Genomic DNA, 19,228 nt, shown 5'->3' on the forward strand with positions numbered 1-19,228 from the left:
TACTTACTCTGGGCTACACGCCTCTCATTAAATAAGCAGGCTAACAGTAATGGTTCAAAAGTTAAGTATGGAATAGTAGTTAACCTTCCAACTAGTTAGCTCGTCTTAGCTATATTGGGATGTGCTGCATTGCTTAAAAATGCTATGCCGAAAACAGCTCCTCTAATTCAAAAACGCTATTTTTAAACAATGGAGAACGTCTTAGTTGAAATACCCGATATAACAGGCTCCATTCAGAGTGTGTTTTGTTGCCCTTATGTAATACAGCATTGAAACCTTAAAGGAGATTTGGCTCTGTTCTTGTTTTATGGCCACTTAGTGCAAGTACATCTTTTGCTTATTTCGATTTTCGCGCTAATGTTATTGAAAAGCTAAGCGACATTTGTTCAATAAATAAAGGAATCAACGTACGTGTCATCGTGTGATAACTACAGCTTTACTACTGCATACTTAATTGATGGCAGTATATTGTGCTGAAAGAAATGATGTAAGATTAAAATGCTGACCGTGTGAATTCCTCATTGGTTTTCACTCATACAGTTATCCAGCGGCACCACCACTACGGTGATAAATTCAAAGCAGATAAAATTGCCATGACCTAGTCATGTGGCATTTCCTGTATGCATTTTATGAAAGTGGAATGATAAATTCTCTGATGAAAACACTTCTAAATGATTTCAAGTACTGTATAATTTATTCCTAGCGGGTTCAAATGAAGTAAAACCATGGAAGGTCCAGATAAACAATGCAAAACCAAGGCTAGGCTAACCGCGGTAGCGCACAATAATTCACGATTAGCCCCAAACTGAACCGTCCTTGATTTTTTTAAACCGCGGACTGCCTTTACTGAGATTGACTGTTTAAATAAATTCTGTAATTGATGACCAAACATTTGTCGTATGCTTATTTTGTATATATTACCGTGCTTTTGTATTTGGCGCACTCCAACACCAGCATGAATGCCGATGATTTTGAGGTGTTGTTTCAGCCAACACATTGCTTCAGAGAAATAGCCAAGTAGGTTGACTTGAACGCAGAGCCAAATGGAGATCTGTTTGAGAGAAAATACTGTAAAGGAGGCACATGTTCCTGGGAAAACATCGGACTACGTACGCTCGCGTCATGCATTAAACAGACCGAAAAAGAGAAGAGTAGCGTCAAAAGAGCAACTCAACCCAGCCGCCATCGACCCTTATTTTGTATTAGCCTCGCTTATACCATGTCCAAAAAATCTGCGTACTAATAGGAATATCAGGTCCTCAAATCGCTGGGCTGCTGTTGTGGAAATTCTTGTGATTGCCGCAATCTCACATAAGGGAAGTTCCCGCCGTACGAAGGGTCCAACGACCTGCTTGCCCGTTCTCTCTCTGCATCAAGTTTGCTACCTGGGAGTGAAAAAAATAATAAGCAGAAATTCCATCAAAGTGCAACCAGGGCTGGTGTGCTCCCACCAGTGGAGCATATTCCGAGAGAGAACGTGGCTCGGGTAGCGTGCATTTATGCACCAAGGTGAAGTAACACACGCGCGAAAGAAGAAACAAGTTAGCTTACGTAAATCTTCGTTTCATTAAATGTGTTCTGGAGGGGTGTCCGCCGACCGGTGACGCTGCAATCAGCTCATACCGCGCGAGCGACAGGGTCGCCGCTTGTGCCTGGCCTCCACCCGGCCGGTGCCGAGAAGCACTGCGCAGGGCGGACTCAGGGCGCGCCTACGCACGCACGATACCACGAACCTCGCGACACGTCAGGAATTCGTGCTTACACTCGACCTTTCGCTCTTTTTCGCTGCTGGCGACCTCTCGGCAGAGCAGCGGCTACCAGCACGGAGCTCGCTCGTTCGGGCGAACCGCTTCGGGCGCATTCTTCACGCTCCCTTGGCACCCATTAATAACACGTCCTCACCACCCACCCAGCCCTACGCGCCCCTCCGAGTTGCGCCTATTCGGGGCTGCTTTTTGCGGGGAGCAGGTGGCGCGAACGAGCGGAAAATTCAAATTTCCTGTCGGCCGACTCTGCGCCCTTCTGGGTGCAATCAGGCGTCCGAACATGGGCAGCATGCGCGCCATCTCTCGGCCTACTGCGCGCACGTCACCTACCGCGCTCTGGAGATGGCGGCCCGGGGATGGCTGGCTATGCGCAAAGCGGGCGCCTACTACGGAGCCTATGTACTTTCGTTCTGGCACGGGAGAAGCAAGCGTGTAGGGAGTCAGTAAAATTAAGCAGGAACGAGCGCGAGCCCCGATCCTTCATCAAATATGGGCAGCTGATCGCGTGCCAAGGAACGGAGCTAAGTCTTAGGAAACTTTTAACCTCGACGTGGAATGTCCGACGTGCAGATATAATATTTTAGAATGCCGGCTTGCCTTTTTACTGTGTTCGGTTTACTCCAACTATGCAAGATGAGCAAGGAAATCAATGTACGAGGTCTGTTAGAAAAGTATCCGACCTTTGGCCGAAGAAAAAAAAAAAACTGGTATAACTGGAGCGTTGAAAACCTGATCATTTTCAAAGTAGTCTCCTTGGGACTCCTCACACTTCTCCCAGCGGTGCTGCCACTGTTGGAAGTATTCTGAAAAGGCCTCTTTCGGAATGGAGTTTAGCTGAGCTGTCGTTGCAGCCATAATGCCATCTCTTGTCTGAAATCGTGCTCCTTTCAATGACCTCTTGATTTTGGGAAACAGCCAGAAGTCGCAGGGGGCCATATCAGGAGAGTAAGGAGTCTGCTGAACTACAGCAGTCTGGTTTTCCTCGAAAAAAGTGTGAATTTATTGCGAGGAATGTGCAGGCGCATTGTCATGATGGATGCGCCAATTTCCTGTTGACCTGAACTCCGGTCTCTTGCGCTGCACAGCACCACACAGGCGACGCAGGACATCCCTGTAGTATTCTTTTGGTCAATGTTTACTTTGTGGGATGCGTATGCGTGGTGTGCCACACAGAGGGAGTCAAAGAAAGCAGTCAGCATCACTCTGACATTGCTGCGCACTTGGCGGGCCTTCTTTGGTCTTGGTGACGTGGAATGGTGCCATTGTGACGATTGGGATTTGGTTTCCGGGTCGTACCTGTACACCCAAGACTCGACACCAGCGATTATGTTGTTGATGAAGTCGGGGTCACTGTTTGCGGAATCCAGCATATCCTGTGAGACTTCAACACGAAGCTGCTTTTGCTTCACCGTGAGCAGCTTCGGCGCGAATTTCGCCGCATCTTTCTCCATGGCCAAATTTTCGGCGATAATGGAATGTGAAGAAAAATTGGTGATGTCCACCTCTTCCACAATTTCTCGGATAGTCACACGATGGTCCCGCGTCACCACAGCGTTCACTTCGGCAATTACCTGGTCATTTCGGCATGTTGATGGCCGACCGGAGCGTGGCTCTCTCTGCACCGATGTGCGGCCGTCTTTAAACCAATTGCACCACTGCTTAATCTGTGTGCTGCTCATAGCATTGTCCCCGAAAGCCGTCGGAATATTTCGAATGGTTTCCACTTGGCTGTCGCCTAGTTTCTGGCAAAATTTTATGCAGTAGCGCTGCTCCTGTCGCACCGCCATTTTCCTTGCAATAAAAAACCGTCGAGAGCACTGCGCACTGCCTCACTCAAACGCTGCGTACCAGTGACTGACGCCATCGGCAGGCGAGAAAAAAATTGTGCATGCGCACGAAGGTTCAAGGTAGGCTGGTGCAAGCGTGCTTGTTTCAAATTCATGAGGTGTTCGTAAAAAAAAAATAAAGTCGGATACTTTTCTAACAGACCTCGTATTCCCTTGAATAACGTTCTCTCAGAGCGGGAGAACGACAATCACGGGGACAGAATTAGTGACTGAATAGGACGTTCGCGTAAAATCCGCTCACGTGGAGCCATATTGACTAATAATTACTGGTCTTTCCTAGAACCAGCATGGATGCCTGTCTCTCACGCTTTACCGGGACATGATGATGTGGCGTATTCGGCGCTTGTAAACCTTCGCCAAGAGGATCGACGTGTGCTTTCGGTCCCTGGCGTTAGCATGGGGTTGCGAACGAATTTAAGTTCATTTGTTTGGTGCAGATTCGTCGCATCAGATCGTATGAGCGCCTGAACATTTTAGTATTCCGCCGAACATCTTCCTTCTGAATGCTTGCAAGGAGCAACACTTTTCAGATGAAAATTTGCTGCCTACAAAGACAAAAAAAAGGTAACCAGTCAGATAGCTAGGCGCATCCCAAATCGCTGCGCTTTGCACGGCGAAGTGCGGACTTCTTTAACAGGAGAATTTCTTTTTTTCACAGTATTGGAAGCAGATATATCGTGCAGTTTGTGCTGGTCCACGCGGTGACCGCAGGGGAAATGCCGTATAAACTTAGCCACAGTATCGGAGGCCTTGTTCATTGTTCATTGTTGTGGTCCTCTGATCTGATTTTTTTTCCTGCGTCATGTTTTTCTGCGTACGCCAAGCCTTTGCGATACTGAAGTCCTTTTGTGCATACTGCGAAAAAGGCAAGAACATTCTTCCTTCAAAACGCAGATATTTACAGTATTTACAGGTTTTTTTTTTTTTTTTTTTGGGGGGGGGGGAGGGGATCCAAGGTTCGACGTAATCCTGCCCAGCGAGGGAAATTCATATTCATTTGACGAGAAACGCACACCCGCCAAAAGTTGCAAGGAAGAGAAACGATTGACGTTTCGCTTGCCGTACGGGTCCTTCCATCACCGTGAAACAATCGACGGGACAGTGCATTATAGGGGACGATTTTTTATTGAGTGTAAATCAGTTGTTTATATCTCTCGCAGATCACCTCGAGTCCGATTAATCGAACCACAAAATATTGACCATCCGCCCATGCTCGAATTAGCGCCCACCCCTTTCTTTCTCTGAGATTTTGAATTTTTCTAAAAAACCGAGCAAACGCCGGTGAGTTTGTGTCCTATATCCGGGAGAAGTAAAAAAACAAGGCAAAAATACATCAAGCATCCATTGTTCGGGGACGGGCTTAACGCGGCAGTGAGATCATTCAGACGATACTCCGAAGCGCAAGTTCAAGCAGTTTTCAAAGGGAACCAACGAAGGAAACGTCCGGAAGCCGTTGCGGTAAGATGTATTGAATTTTGTGTCCAGAGCGTGGGCGCCGGTATCGGAAGATGTAATACTGGAATCTTTAAAAGGTGCGCCATTACCATTTGCCGGAACGGCAGCGAGGATGGAGCCTCTTTATCAACAACTAGCGGGAGTGGGATTGCAATGCGTGCCCGAGGAACGCAGCGTCCCCATGAGTTCTTAGACCTCATGTTTCGTTCTCGGAAGAGTTGTTCGATGGATTCAGAGAGTAAAATTATCCGTGCTTTAATCAGCCAGTATTTCCGCCTTCTAATATACATTTCGAATGCTTTCCCTCGCATTTGCTGTGTTTATGCAGTAACAAAGCCCCTCCCGGTGTCCGCCACCCTAATTTTTATGATCGGTCGTTGAACCGAACAAGCGACCATTCTCTAGTTTCACGTCTGGACCTAACAAGTGTCCATCCCTAAATATTTCGTGATTATCTTAAAATTATAGCTGGGTGCTTGCTCGATATGTTACGGTATATGCCGTCGTCAGAATGTTCAGGTATTCTATGAGCAAGCATTTTTGTATTCACACGAGCCGCGTCCAGTGCCTTGTGAAATTGCTGCGAGTTGTTTATGGGGCAGGCAGTATCTGTGTTTATTTTTGTCTTTTGCTCTTATAGTGCGGTAATCGCTCACACAATGAATTTTACTGAAAGACAATGGATATTCTTCACAGGGAAGATTGAGTGAGTCGGAACATCAGATTTTCGGTGTGTGTCCTTTAGACTGATGCGCTACACATAAGCAAACGTGGATAACCACGTGAAATTTCTTTGCACCCAGTAAATAATTAATCAAATTTCTTCTCTAAAGTAGTTTAGATTTCAGTCTGAGCAACCCTGCGATGACTATGACGTCACGGGTGGGGTAGGGCTCACGTGACACTTACAAAATCTGAGTTGCACCACTCAGTTCATCGTTTTCATTCGTTTGCTCTGTCAGCTTGCCACAGGAGACGGAATGACAAAAAGATTGACTAAAAGAACACATGTTATTCGGTGTCCGTTCGCCGATGGGAATTATTATTTCGATTGCGCCAAAAAAAAAAAAATTCTTTAAAGTGTACTATATGCTCACTATATACCTTTTTGACTTCCTGTGAGGGCTGAATGTACTGTAATCAAGATGAAAATGCAGACTTTCGTTCATTTGCAAGTAATGATGCTAGTTAATGTCATATATACAAATAATGAAAATTTCTTCATGGGGATAGTGTTCAACTTTAGCTAATGTGAAAAGAAAAAGCGCAGTCGAGCCACCTAATATCTTTTTATTCGCGTGAAGTGAGAATTATCGCCGTCGAGCGATTGACTCGTGGCCTCAGAAAAGAATTCGCATTCACTCTAGGCTCCCTTTTTCTTCAACGACTCGTTTGGCTCACTAATAGATAGGGTCATATGTTTTATTTATTTTATTTTCAAGCAGGCAAATCAAGCTGCAGGAATGAACATGTCTAAATAGCTTTCAACGCTACCACTCCAGCTACAAAGACGGATCGCCGTTAGAGTTGGAATCGTTATCTAAGGCAGAGGAGAGCACTGTTCGATTTCAAGGCACGAAGTCGTGCAGTGAACAAAACAATAACCACAAAAATGAGGTGCTGAAGGTGGGCGAGGGCATGAAACCCCCGAACTGCACTCAGGCGCCACCCTCCCTGCACGCATTAGGCCCTCTCTCTTAATTGTCTCTTGTCATGGGCGTATTTTCCCACTTGTCTGCAAAGTGTTATATCTATATAGAACGGGTTTCATGCATGAACGGGACACACGCCTTGAGCGGCAAATACTCGCAGATGGGCTATTGAAAGAAGTGAGACAAATGATTTATAGGACGGCAGATAGATGAGTGAGCGAAGCGGGGCCGTAAAGATGAACATTTCGGAAATGTGTGTTTGCTGCAGAGATATGAAAAAATAATAATGTGAGGTAGATCTCATTCGTGTGGTGAAATACGTTCTGGAAAATACGACAATCGCTCCCGCTTCTTGGCTACGAACGATGAAGGCTTTGAGAGTATCAATCAATCAATCAATCAATCAATCAATCAATCAATCAATCAATCAATCAATCAATCAATCAATCAATCAATCAATCAATCAATCAATCAATCAATCAATCAATCAATCAATCAATCAATCAATCAATCAATCAATCAATCAATCAATCAATCAATCAATCAATCAATCAATCAATCAATCAATCAATCAATCAATCAATCAATCAAACTACTCAACGCGGCTAGTTATCATTAATTAAACTGGTTCCTCGATCTCCGCCTACTTGTCCGTTATCACCACCCTACCTCATTCATAGAGCGCCAGCGTGCCATTTTCGTTGGTCATCAGTTCATTACGTATTCTCGAAATGTGATATCTGCAAGCCTTTTTGTTAAGTCAGGTTGCTACTGCTGCTACTACTACCGCTATGATTATTACCACTATAAATATCCGGTAGGAGGGGGAAGGGGGAAAGGGGGGGCATAGGTGCGTTGTTTCTTCTTCATCAAGTAAGGTGAGAAGAATGCGAGCGTTTCTACAGTGACATAGCTGTACCTTCTACTCAACGGTCAGCAGTCATTGTCTCTTATTCACCATTCATGATGTAAAAATAGCGCACAGGGAACACAAGGGACGGAAAGTAAACGTCCCTTGTGTTCCCTGTGCGCTATTTTTACATCATGAACGTTATCCAACTTGCCCAACTTTCCGCTTTGCTTAATCTTATTCACCCTTAGGAAGTCCGGGAGAAATGCGATAGAATCTATAGGCGACATCCTGGCCACCTCCGTGTCCTTTTTACCTAGACAAACACTCTTCTGCATTTAAGAGAAGAAGAGATAGGAAGAGGAAAGTGTACACAGTAAAATCGAAGCAATGTTTTCGCTCCAGCAACAATCTAACGTGCGCCTTCAAGCTGTATAGAGGAGAACTTCGGTTTCATGCTCTCCCTAAACAACTCCAACGTCCAGCTTAACTAACAGACAGTCTTCGGCGATAAAGTTTTACACTTGTCAACGCCTCTATATTTATGCTCCGGAAAAGTCCATTTCGCCACCGTACAAAATGTCCGGCGGCGACCGACAAGAGGCCCGCGATGCTGTCGCATTTCAACATGAATTAGCGCAGTGATCTCGGCGTTATCTCTTTTGTTCGCTCTTCAATTTTTTCCACTTCCACTTCTTTTTAAGCGCAACTCTGGCAATCCTTTCCTTGTTCAACCTCGCGTGCACCATTTTCCCTTTTAACACAAAGCCCGGTCTCGTTGTTCCTCCACGTCGCGTTAGTTCGCCCACACACTCGACGTGTCCCGCTTGCCGGTGCGCACAGTGTTCCCACACTTCCAACAGCATTTCTGCTATCCGGCGTGTTTTTATCCTTCCTGTTTCTCTTGTACGTTTTCTCCATCAACTCGTTTCGTGTAGCTCATTTTTCCCAAACTCCTCCCTAGCTCTAACTGCCTTCGCGTTGCCCGATTCCCTCCTCTGTAGCGATTTTCCTTTCATCCTCCTTCACCAGCTAGCCATTTCAGTGAATCTCGAATGGCAATCAGTGGCCCGTTTTCCCGATCAACTTCTTCCTTTTCTGTCGTTCACTGGAGCGTGCCTCGTCCTCCCTGCGGTAACAAAGCAAGATTCGCTCTCTCTCCGCACGAGTTTTGCCCGCCTTGCCGGCTGCGTTTCTCGCCCAAGGCAAGTGCGCGCCATGGGCCGCGCTATCTGCGCCTCCGGTGCTCTCTGTTGCTGCCGCTGCTGCTCCGCCGCGCGGTCTCATTCTCCTCTTCCTCATCTATTTCACCCTAATTCGAACGCGTACCTGCTCTCTCGCTCCCCAATAATGTCAGAGGCAAGCAATCGTTGCTCTGAATGCGCGCGATCAGGGGTACGAACTTCCGTTAACGCGCCACTCCGTCCACCCCTCGATGTTCATGAGAGCTCGATTCGGTGCCCGAGGGTCACCTGTTTCCCGTTGATTTGCGATGTTCAGTTCTTCTCTGTTGCGGACTTGTTCAGGGCGGCTTTACCGCAAAGCATCGCCTTTTTCATGGATTTCTGAGCTTTAGACCTTTGCCTCCAAAACTGTCCTTCTTCCCAAATGCCTTTCGTCCTGGACGTTGTCCTTCTTGTGCTCGATATTACGGGTACGGGATCCGTTTTCACTGTCAGAAGAGTACAATCAACGTTGTGCCTTGTCGCTCACAGCTGCGTCAAGCTGTAGTTTACGCTTGGTTACAAGGAACAAGGAGTTAATGTCACCAGGCGTTTTTCTGTCTCTCAGGATTCAGCCAGTGGATTTTCTGAGACGCTGGATTTCCTGAGTACGCTACCTCAAGTGGTATTGTTCCCTTACTGCACTCAGTGGCATTTTTTATTTTTATCCGTTTCCCCTGCAGTTCTTCATGGATCGTACCTAATGACCGTTGTGTTTGGAATTTGTAGCATAGACGAGATGCCACCCCTGTACTTGTTCGCCTACAAGTCACGCCTGCACGCTGTCCCAGTGCGCTGTGCATCTCTGGTCCGCAGATCATGAGGGCACCTTCAGCTCTGAAATATGTCTACAACAGCAGAGGTGATCTTTATTTTTCAACACCACATCAAAGCGTGCACTGGGACCAATCTTATCTCATAGCGACACACTGAAGTCGGTCCTTAGGCTGGGGTGCTGCAGGTAGTAAGGGTGTTTTCTTTATCTTGAGGGAATTTGTCATTTTTTTTGTGGAATGGGCAGGCCGTCCGATTTAAGTATATTCACAGGTGATCAGCTTCAGAGTCGACTTGCTCCGTTAATGGCTACGTGAGGCGCCTGCAGCGTCTAGAGTCAATGATAAAAAGAAGCGCTGAAGAGGCTGCGCAAGTTTTATCACCGGCGACGTTTTCCTTGCAACCTCTCGGCAGCCTTTACCCTACATCGAAAAGGGAAACGATCAAAGACGCTAAATAATTCCACAATACGTCTTTCCGCATTCTCGTCTCGTTTAGTTCCCACGCAGTAATGTCAGCCCTTGGTCGTCGCTGGGAGCTGAGTAAAGCAGAGCGACGTGCGCCCAAAACACCGGAGGGACAGAGAACCCTCTAAAACAAACACATAACGAACAAATGCAGGCTGGCATCGAAGAAATTCGAGGAATGTCGAGGGAGTTTTGGTTTCAGTTAAGGATTTCCACCGAACCAAGGGCGCGCTCCCAAGAGGCAGCCTTAGGCTCGCGGCGTCTCAGCAGAAGCCATTTATCGCGCTCAGCGAGAGACCGATGCGGAGGCGCACGGTTTACTTTAAAAAAAAAAGAAAGAGGGGTGGGAGGAGGAGGGGGAGGTTTGATATGAAAACGACTGAACGATCGCTGCTGCCCGACTTATTTCCCGCCAGTTCCGCCTCGTCGTGACCCCCGTTCGTCTGTTACCGCCTGCCTCGCTATTTCCTTTCGCTCCTTTGCCACACATTTTGTGTTCGTCGCAGCTGCCTGCTTATAACGCATTTTTTTTCCCTCTTCCTCAAGCAGCCTTCTCCTTTTCGAGTTTGTCATCCCAGCTTGCGTTTGTTTCTCCGCACTGCTTCGGGAATGAAGACGACGCGTTTGAATGCCTCCCCCCCCCCCCCCCCCCCCCCCCCCCCCCCCCCCGACTGCGGTTTTCTTTTCCTCTGCCCCCTCTCCTGCCGACTTCTGCGGCCGGCGCTCGCTTGTCTTAGCGAGCCGGCTCCACCTCCGCGGCTGTCTCCATCCGCTCTTTCGCTCTCTCAGGAAACATGAAAGGCAAGGATTTATGGGCAAAATAGAATCCCCTTTAGCCGCCCGGGTCATTACGTGTGCAAAGCATGTACCCTCGTCGCCGCGACCGCTGCTTCGCGGAGACTCCCCCCCGGCTTTTTGCCCGGTGACGAAAATATTTATGCAACCCGAGCTGGGCGATCCCGCTGTATGTGGGTGGTTTTATATGCCGACAGCGCAGACAGCGAAAAAGCGGAAAAATGCTACTGCGCGGAACAGCTATGCTCGGAAAAGATATCGCGAAGATAATAGAAGGCCGAAGCAGTGAGACGGGTACGGTGGCCCTAGAGAAGTGGCTGGCTAGCGTGAACAATGTCACCGCTCCGCGGAAAGCTTTCCCGAAAGTCCAAGTCTGTACCCTCACACGGTGCACAACCAGCTTTTTACGCTGTGGGTGGACATTCGTGCCGTCAGCTACATGGACTGCTTGCGCAACGAACGGATAGATGTATGTATGTGATAACACATCTCGAGCTAGGTGGTTGTTCATCAAGATGCTTGCTCTATATTGGCCGAGGTGTCGGAACAATGTAACTTCAGTTGTTAGCCAACGCCAGTGTCTCGTCTTCTCTTTCTGTGTCTTTTGTTAGATTTGCGCTGTTTTGCTTCGTCGTCCTCTTGTAATCGGGATCTTGGAAGGCGCCACCAGACTCAATATTTTTTTTCCCGTTTTTCATTTCTTTAGTCAGTCTTTCCAACTGAGAGTATTATATAGACATTCACTCTTCAAATACCCATTCCATTGACTTTACTCTACACGAACTTTGCATCTTGAACTTCAATCTTTAGATCGCTCCCCTGCTTTTAAGCCACCAGTTCTCCAGTCGTTTCGTACTAATGCTTACTGGAGATGCATTCACCTTAGCTTCTTTGTGCCTGATCATCAGGTCCTCTGGGATACCGACTGCGGTTGCCTCCACCTCTGAATAAATACTGCTACACGTCTAGACGACAGCACCACCTCTACCCATCCTTCGCGACTTTCTCGGGCAATTCATGCTAGGTTTACTAAGCCTTAACGAGGGCGGCCGTTATGCGAGGGCCTCCCAGCGAGGCAGCTGTCTCTCGCGGTTATATGTGAAGTCTCGCGAAAACAACTGTTGGAGCACATGCGGTTGGCATAGTCTGCGCCAGTGGTGGTAAACGTGGCTTTTGATTTTGGACAGCGTAAGCGTCTTGCACTATGCGTTAAATTACATGCGACACGAGCAAGAATAGCGAAAAGTAACCTTAATGCGCTGAACAAATACTGACCGGTTGGACTAAGCCACTAGCACAGACTGGACTCTTTGCATGCGTTTACTTGTGTAATAGGCTTCGTCCGCCTAGAAAAGTGTGCTTAGGCAGAATTCGCAGTTGTAGAGGCTCATTTTACAAAGCATAGATTCTTAGTCGTATCTACCGCATATGACATAGGAATGCCGCATGTTCTAGAGCTAACCATAAAGCCATTTGAGTATCGATCTAAATCAAAACAGATTTCTATCTGTACGTGCATTAGCATGCGGCTGCGAAGCCGCATGCTTCGTTTTTATAGAAACATTCAAAGTTCTTACTTTCACTTCGAAAGCAGAAATTCGGCCTTTTCTTCATCCTGTGTCTATCTGTGTAATGGATGGACAATCGATCATTTTACTTAAAGAAGAGGAATCACGCCACAATTTTCATATAAATTTTTGCGCTGGACTGTGCACATCGTGCTGTAGCTTGTAATTTTTTTGACATGTTTTCTGAGCTCAACAAAAGCCTTGTGGTATCATTCTCGTTTCGTGCCAAGCACAGTGTGTGCCTTGTTCCTGTTTTTTTTTTATATTTATTGCGCTAATCCATTTTTTTTTGCACGTTAGTTCAATGCTATAATTTGGACAAAAGTTGCCTAAACTAAGCCTTATGACCACGCCGAAAGCAAATTCGTCACAACCACAGGTTGGTGTGCATTGTATGAGCGAGCCAGCGAAGCCCGTCAGATACACAGTAAATCAGAACTTTGCATTATGTTATGCGCGTTGTATAAGGAAAGTAGGCTGTTGCAAGAAAATAAGCTCTGAAAGTGTCTCCTAACAAATATATACTGTTCAGATATAGCGCTTTCATTTTTGACTACAACGGATGTGCTACAAGCTTTTCTTGGAAATTCTCCTGTTCCCCAACATCACAAAATTGTTGCTTTACAGTATTGTGGAAGGAATTAAACAGAGTGAACGTCAGCTTTACAGGCGCAAATAGAGTTTTAAAAACAAACGCAGGATAGAACTGATTGCCATCCTGTCGACGGCGGAGAGTGAATATTAGGCAGAGCTGGTGCCAGTGGAAGCTCGGGAAGGCAATGCGACGGATGGATAAGAGAAGAACTGCATCAAAAAAAAAAAAAAGACTGCGACGCACAGAGCCGTAGCTGGCACACAGGACACACAACGACTGCTAGCATATATCCCCGTTTTTAAGTGTCTAGTTTTCTGGCGGGGGTCCTGGAATGCATTGCAGCATCACATGACCAAGCCAGTTCTATCGACTGGTCTAAGCGTCTGTTAAACTGACGTGTCTGTACACGTAAACTGGTGTCCCGTGTGTTAGCAATAGTGTGTAATGGGAAGTCACTCTGTGTGTACAAAATTTCACTCTTTATTCCTTGGCTCAAGCCCTTGTCCTTTGTAATATCGTAATTTTTAGTCACACTATATCAGAAACTAGCAATAGCCACTCGACATAAAAACGGGCTTAGTGAGCTACGTAATGCATTAACTTTCCAACCACTATTTATTGTGATAGATAGAAAGAAATCATATACTCAAAAACTATTCCCACCATCAGTCTTGTTTACTTCGTTTAAAGTTTTACTGTGAAGAAGCATGCTGCTGCTATTAAAAATGTAGTATCTACTGCCTTTTATTGAAGGTGGCACGAATTTCAGACATGGCCATATCATGTGTAGAAAAACCTTCTTTTGTTGCTCCGAATCATCCTAGGAAACAAGATTCCAGGAAACGTAACGCGCACTCGGGGCGATGGTATGAGCCAACGTTTACGTAGAAGGCAACATGGACGCCAACAAACACGTGTCCTAGTAGCCTGTGCTATCCCTGAAACAAATGCTCCAAGTGTCTCAAGTTAGAGTGTAATATTTGTGGATTTCCTTTCCAAAGGTAACGCTCACTAAAAGTACGGTCTCTTGGCAGGGCAGACAGTCTAAACTCTTAATCTCGAGGCAGCTTCATTAGAAGAACCAAGTCAAGCCTCTTAAGATCTTTGAATTGCCGACTTTTTTCCGGTTTTTGTCTTCAGTCGGCTGCGCACCGACAGTGATTTTTCCTCCCCCGGTGCGTTCCTGAGCCGGGCACTGTCGCGGACGGCTCGTAATCGAGAGCAGTCAGTTAGGGAAAGTTTTAATGAAGCCTTCGGCGCGAATAATTAGTGCCTAAGAAAATTTCACGGACGCCCCCTTAACTCTCGAGAGGACTTTCAATTTCTGCTTTAACTAGTCCAGAGTCAGATCTTTTTCTTCTTCCTAGTCTTCATCCTTCAGCATTTGTTCTTCTTCTGTAGTTTCTGGCGCTCACACTTAACCGCTCCCGACTTTCAGCCGGCACCACTTTTCTAGAGACCAATTAGCGCAATGTACACAACTTTTCTTCCATCTTTGTCTGCCACGAGAAACCTGGCTGCTCTTCGAGAATACCAAGCGCAGTAAGAATTAATTCGCCGTCTGTGTTTCGAAAGCCACTCGAGGGAGCTTTGACTCCAGTGAGTTTTATTCTGGCTCGTTTCGCGGCCAGGTTTCCCTGCGCCGTATTTCGGGTGGCGCAGAGGGGCTTCTTACGAACGGCGCGCTCTCCTGAAATTTTCCACTGCTCTCATGCATCGGCTTTTCCGAATTGAGCACCTTGATATTCAAGCTTGTTTCTCGACTTTATCAGCTTTCCGCTGTGGCAAATTTTTTTCCATTCAACCAGTAATACGGGGTAAACCGATACCAAAATTCAATACTTATCGATCACCTGCCTATGTTACGGTACGAGAGTTGAAATTTGAGAGAGTTTTGCCCAGGGTTAACTTTTTTTCGGTGAGCCATCTCTCAGCTCGCCTCCTGCATCACTGGCGGCGGGAACTTGGTCCTTGGTTTGCCAAATATGTTCACAAATGCCATTTCTGCGAAAACGGCGCAGTAATATATGTACTAATGCGAGTACAACTAAAAACTGTTCACATGTTTACAGCCTGCATTGTACGGGATACGCCGGGAAATTACGCTGTTGAACACGCTTTCCGACTCCCGTTCACGCTGATTTTATTTATCTCTTTATTTATACATTTCTTGTTTGAATAATACATGACACTGCCTGCGGGGCATGGTCAAAAGAAGACGGCTAGCCTTTTCCACTGGGCCTGGCCTCACTAGTCCTGGTCCTGTAGGCCTGGTCCCACTGGGCGCAACAGCAGCAGTCCTCACTTCATGTAGAAATACATGTATACAGCGAGCCCATACACAGTAGTAGCATAGTTCACTGCGCAGAGGTGACGCAGTTTGGTAACGCGTGCCATTCGGAACGATAACGCCTAGCGAATCGCAATGGCCCAGTAAGTGGCAATCATGAATCAAATATTTTCTCGCCATATTCGCTGATCGCTTTCTTTCTTTTTAAGCTACACGGAACTAGTTTAGTGCTTGTTACCCTTCACTTTGCAGTTAAATCCTCCATCTTCGTAGAGGGCTTGAGTTATTGGCATAAGATGTGCTTTAAGTAGAAGGTTTTTTTTCTTTACATCAAGAGCTGTGAAGGGAGCATTTTTCCGTTCTGCAGTGTCTGCGCTGACTACGCTGACGTAGTATCTCGCGTCACCCCTGTTGGGCAACATGCAGCGGCCAGTGACGTCATGCATCACGCATGACGTCACTGCACGCGCTATGGCAACGCACTACAGCAAGCTGTTTGGGTGTTTATAACAGTTTACATAGTGCGTCTAAAGGGAGTGGTCTTCGACGTCAGTGTAGTTCTTCCTTTGTATTTATGTAATCGAAAAAAAAAGACATCAACTTAATCAAACCAGATCGAGCTAACTCAAACCAAAGTGCAGCTGTCATTAGCTTTAGCGCAAATCTTTCGTAATACACGTTTTTCTACAATTACTGCGCGAATTTTTTTTTACCACCTGTTGGTCTTATTTCCGTGCGAGCACGCCATGAATTCGGCACCATGGCGGAAGGCCTCGAATCGGACACGGAATATATTTAATGTCTTTGTCTGCGAGCGCCCATGTTCTACGCATCTGTCATTGCTCTGATACACTTTGGCAGTTTTTCTGTCCCAGAGCCACCAAGCGTGCCATGCCAAGAGAAAAGTGGAGCTCCACGGCAACCCGGTGCTAATGCGGTAACAAGAGTAAACTGCGAAAGGCTGGATATTAGCATTTACGGTCCTAATTACTGCTCCTATTGCCATGCGAGTCCTGTTAATCTCTCGCAGAGATGGTGAGCTCCCCTTTTCCCCTTGTGGCCAGGGAACGCAGTCTCAGCCGCGGAGCTGCTCCGGTTAATGTTAATGGATGGCCGTCGCAACGGGAGGCGAAAAGGTCCCCGGCTGTGGGCATCAGCGACCCTACCGACGCGGTCCGAATGATGGCGAAAGGCGCGTGACGCTGGTCTTTTCACTCCGCAGTGTTTACTTTCCGCGTGTCACGTGTAGGCGCTGTTGGGGTGAAGGATCGCACTGTCGGTTGCATAGCCGTTAACTGCGGAGGGCGAATGAGCTGCTTAGAGAATGAACCTAAGGATCCCATCCCCTCCAAATCGTTCAAAGGATGTGCACTTATTGCGTGTTCATATTCTGAGCTCATCAGCATGTTAGTGGCAACACCTTTCAACTATTTTTTCCGCAAAGCTATTGGCTGTTCATATGAATGCAGCTGTTGACGTGACATCCCGCTAGCCTCCTAATGATGGCCCACTCAGAGCGCCGATTTTTGATAAATCGGTTTCATGGGCGCTTCGCAAGTGGCACGATCAAAGAACTCTGATCACTTTCGTAAAAAAGTGCGCTTATAACCAACCCACAGTCTGTCAGCGCACATTCCGTCCTCCGGTGCCTCAAAAACTCTCAATTACGCACGCTTTTGTCTCTTTCCTCTTCTCTATGGCGCAGCGGGCAGCGGACTGCGTCTCCTGCGGCTGGACGTTCCCTCGGTGGCTCGCCACGGGCAGCCCGCGTGGCTCAACTGCAGCTACGACCTGGAGCGGGACCAGCTGTACTCCATCAAGTGGTACAAGAACAACGTCGAGATATACCGCTACCTGCCCAGCGAGACGCCCCGCACCAAGGTCTACAACATGCCCGGCATCCACATCGACGTAAGAGGATTTCTGTTCTCGACCACAGAGCCGTAGCATATATCGCCCGATTTTTACTCACGCAGTAACCAAGTGGTACCAGGTTAAGTAAGGCACACTACCTTTCTCGTTAGCTGACCACCAAGAATAGTGGTTGAGCTCTATTTCTCGCTCCGAGCTCCAATAGATTACCAAGCAGTGCAATCCAGCGAAGTTCCCACAGAGTGGCAATAGTTGAAAGTGCTACACGAAAGCGTTTGTATCCCGTTCAGTGGAGAAACAACTGTAGTTGTTCGCGTTGGCATGTCGAGAAAATCTCGATTGGTCGAGAGGATGTCACACGTTCATCTGTGGATTGAAAGTGATTAAAAACTTCCGTTTTAGTTGTGATTTTGAGGTCTTAGCACGTCTGAAATAACATTATGACATGTAAAGATGTAAAGTAAATTAATTACGCTAAAAAGAAAACTCGGATAATTAGTTGGGAATCGAACCGATGACCCTTGGGCTGCGAGTCGGGCAAGCAGCCCAAGAGTCATGGGTTCGTTCGTTCGACCGGGTTAAAGGGCGACCTTGTGTTTCTTGTGGCGTATCACGCAGATCTACTATGCCTGCTGATATATGCTAATGATTGCGTGCAATTAGAAAGAGGTAATAAGAAAGTAAGTAGCCAATAACCATTCACGCTGTCGCGTCGTACCTCTTAAGTGTCTTTATAATTTATGGCGTCTGCTCCACGGGTACTATGGGCCTAAACTCTCTCTTTTGTTCCCCCCCCCCCCCCCCCCCCTTTATCTGCCTCTGCGAATAGCTGTCTCGGTCGAACACCAGCGACCTCTACCTGACCGGGGTGGACCTGCACTCGGAGGGCAAGTACCGCTGCGAGGTGTCGGCCGAGTCGCCCTCCTTCCAGACAGAGCGCGCCCAGAAGGAGATGGTCGTCTACGGTGAGACCACGCACAAGTATCCGAGAGATGGTCTTGTATAGTGCCGCCAGGGCCGCAACTCGCTACGCGTGCGGTGTCCGTCCATGAAGAAGTTGGCAGCAAGCCTCACAGCGCGATTAAAATCGACACTTCGAAATATAAGACGTCCGGAACTGGTTCTCCCTCGCTATAGCTCCGACAGTTTAAAAAAGAAAAAAAAAATGGCCTGGCTTAGCTTATGGTTAAGCCTAGGATGCGAAGCATACCGCCGGCGGAGGCTGCGCGTCCGCAAGCGAGCGCACGAGTTGAGCCCCAGCTTTCACAGCTGTTGTGACGTCAGCGCCCCTAGCGGAAGGAGCGGGAGTTAGGCCGCCGGTGGAGGCTGTGCGTCCGCAAGCGAGCGCACGAGTTGAGCCCCAGCTTTCACAGCTGTTGTGACGTCATATCACGTGGTGCGCCGATGTAGGTCAAGTGGTAGCTACGCGGCCGCGCGCGGCGCAGCAAGGAAGAGCTCGGTTGTGCGGCTAGTATGCTTCGCATAAAAAAAAAAAAAACTGACTGTGAGGGGGAGCTAAATGGGTGTGCGTCGTCTGACAGACTCGCTACAGAAATCAGTGCGGTCTTGGTCTGCTTGAATATACTTAGTGCCCATTCTCTGAACGAGCCTGCAATTCAGTGCCCATTTTTGCGCGGTAGAATGCCCAGCACAGGTACTGAATATGGGTACATGAGCGCTGTTCAGTGAGATTTCCTTCTGTGCTCAAAACTTCTTTTTCTTTTCAAGGGACGGAACTGGAAGACGCCGCATTAAAATGGATATATGCGATGTCGTATTTCTTAGTGCTCACTACTTTTCAATATTGTCCCCATTAAGAGCGATGCCCCTCGGCCGCGCAGGCACTACTCTTTTTGCATGCTTTTCGAATTATGAAGGAGGCTTTCTGTTGTTCACACGCCCAAATCTCGTCCCATCGAATGGGAGATTTAGGGGGTGAGATATGTTCCATAGAGAAAACTACACTGGACCCCATTTTTCTTGCCAGGAAGCTTGAAGGAATGTTCTGTAAAATGGATAGGACGTCACCTCCCCTTCAAAACCTCCTCGTCTAAGAGCTTCTCAGAAGTCCTCC

At 47.3% G+C, this 19,228-nt stretch overlaps 1 protein-coding gene across 1 annotated transcript in view; it reads left to right on the forward strand.

Annotated features, from left to right (window-relative positions):
• The window catches only part of LOC149340036 (cell adhesion molecule 1-like), a 120,112-nt gene that overhangs the window by 70,823 nt on the left and 30,061 nt on the right, over positions 1–19,228 (forward strand). The window contains exons 2-3 of the mRNA XM_089550628.1: positions 16,988–17,193; positions 17,984–18,119. Of these exons, the coding sequence (XP_089406754.1) occupies positions 16,988–17,193; positions 17,984–18,119 (342 nt within the window). The remainder of the gene's footprint in view (positions 1–16,987; positions 17,194–17,983; positions 18,120–19,228) is intronic.

Source organism: Amblyomma mixtum, chromosome 6, assembly GCF_055824585.1.
Source record: "Amblyomma mixtum isolate Tamu chromosome 6, ASM5582458v1, whole genome shotgun sequence".
Lineage (NCBI taxonomy): Eukaryota > Metazoa > Arthropoda > Arachnida > Ixodida > Ixodidae > Amblyomma > Amblyomma mixtum.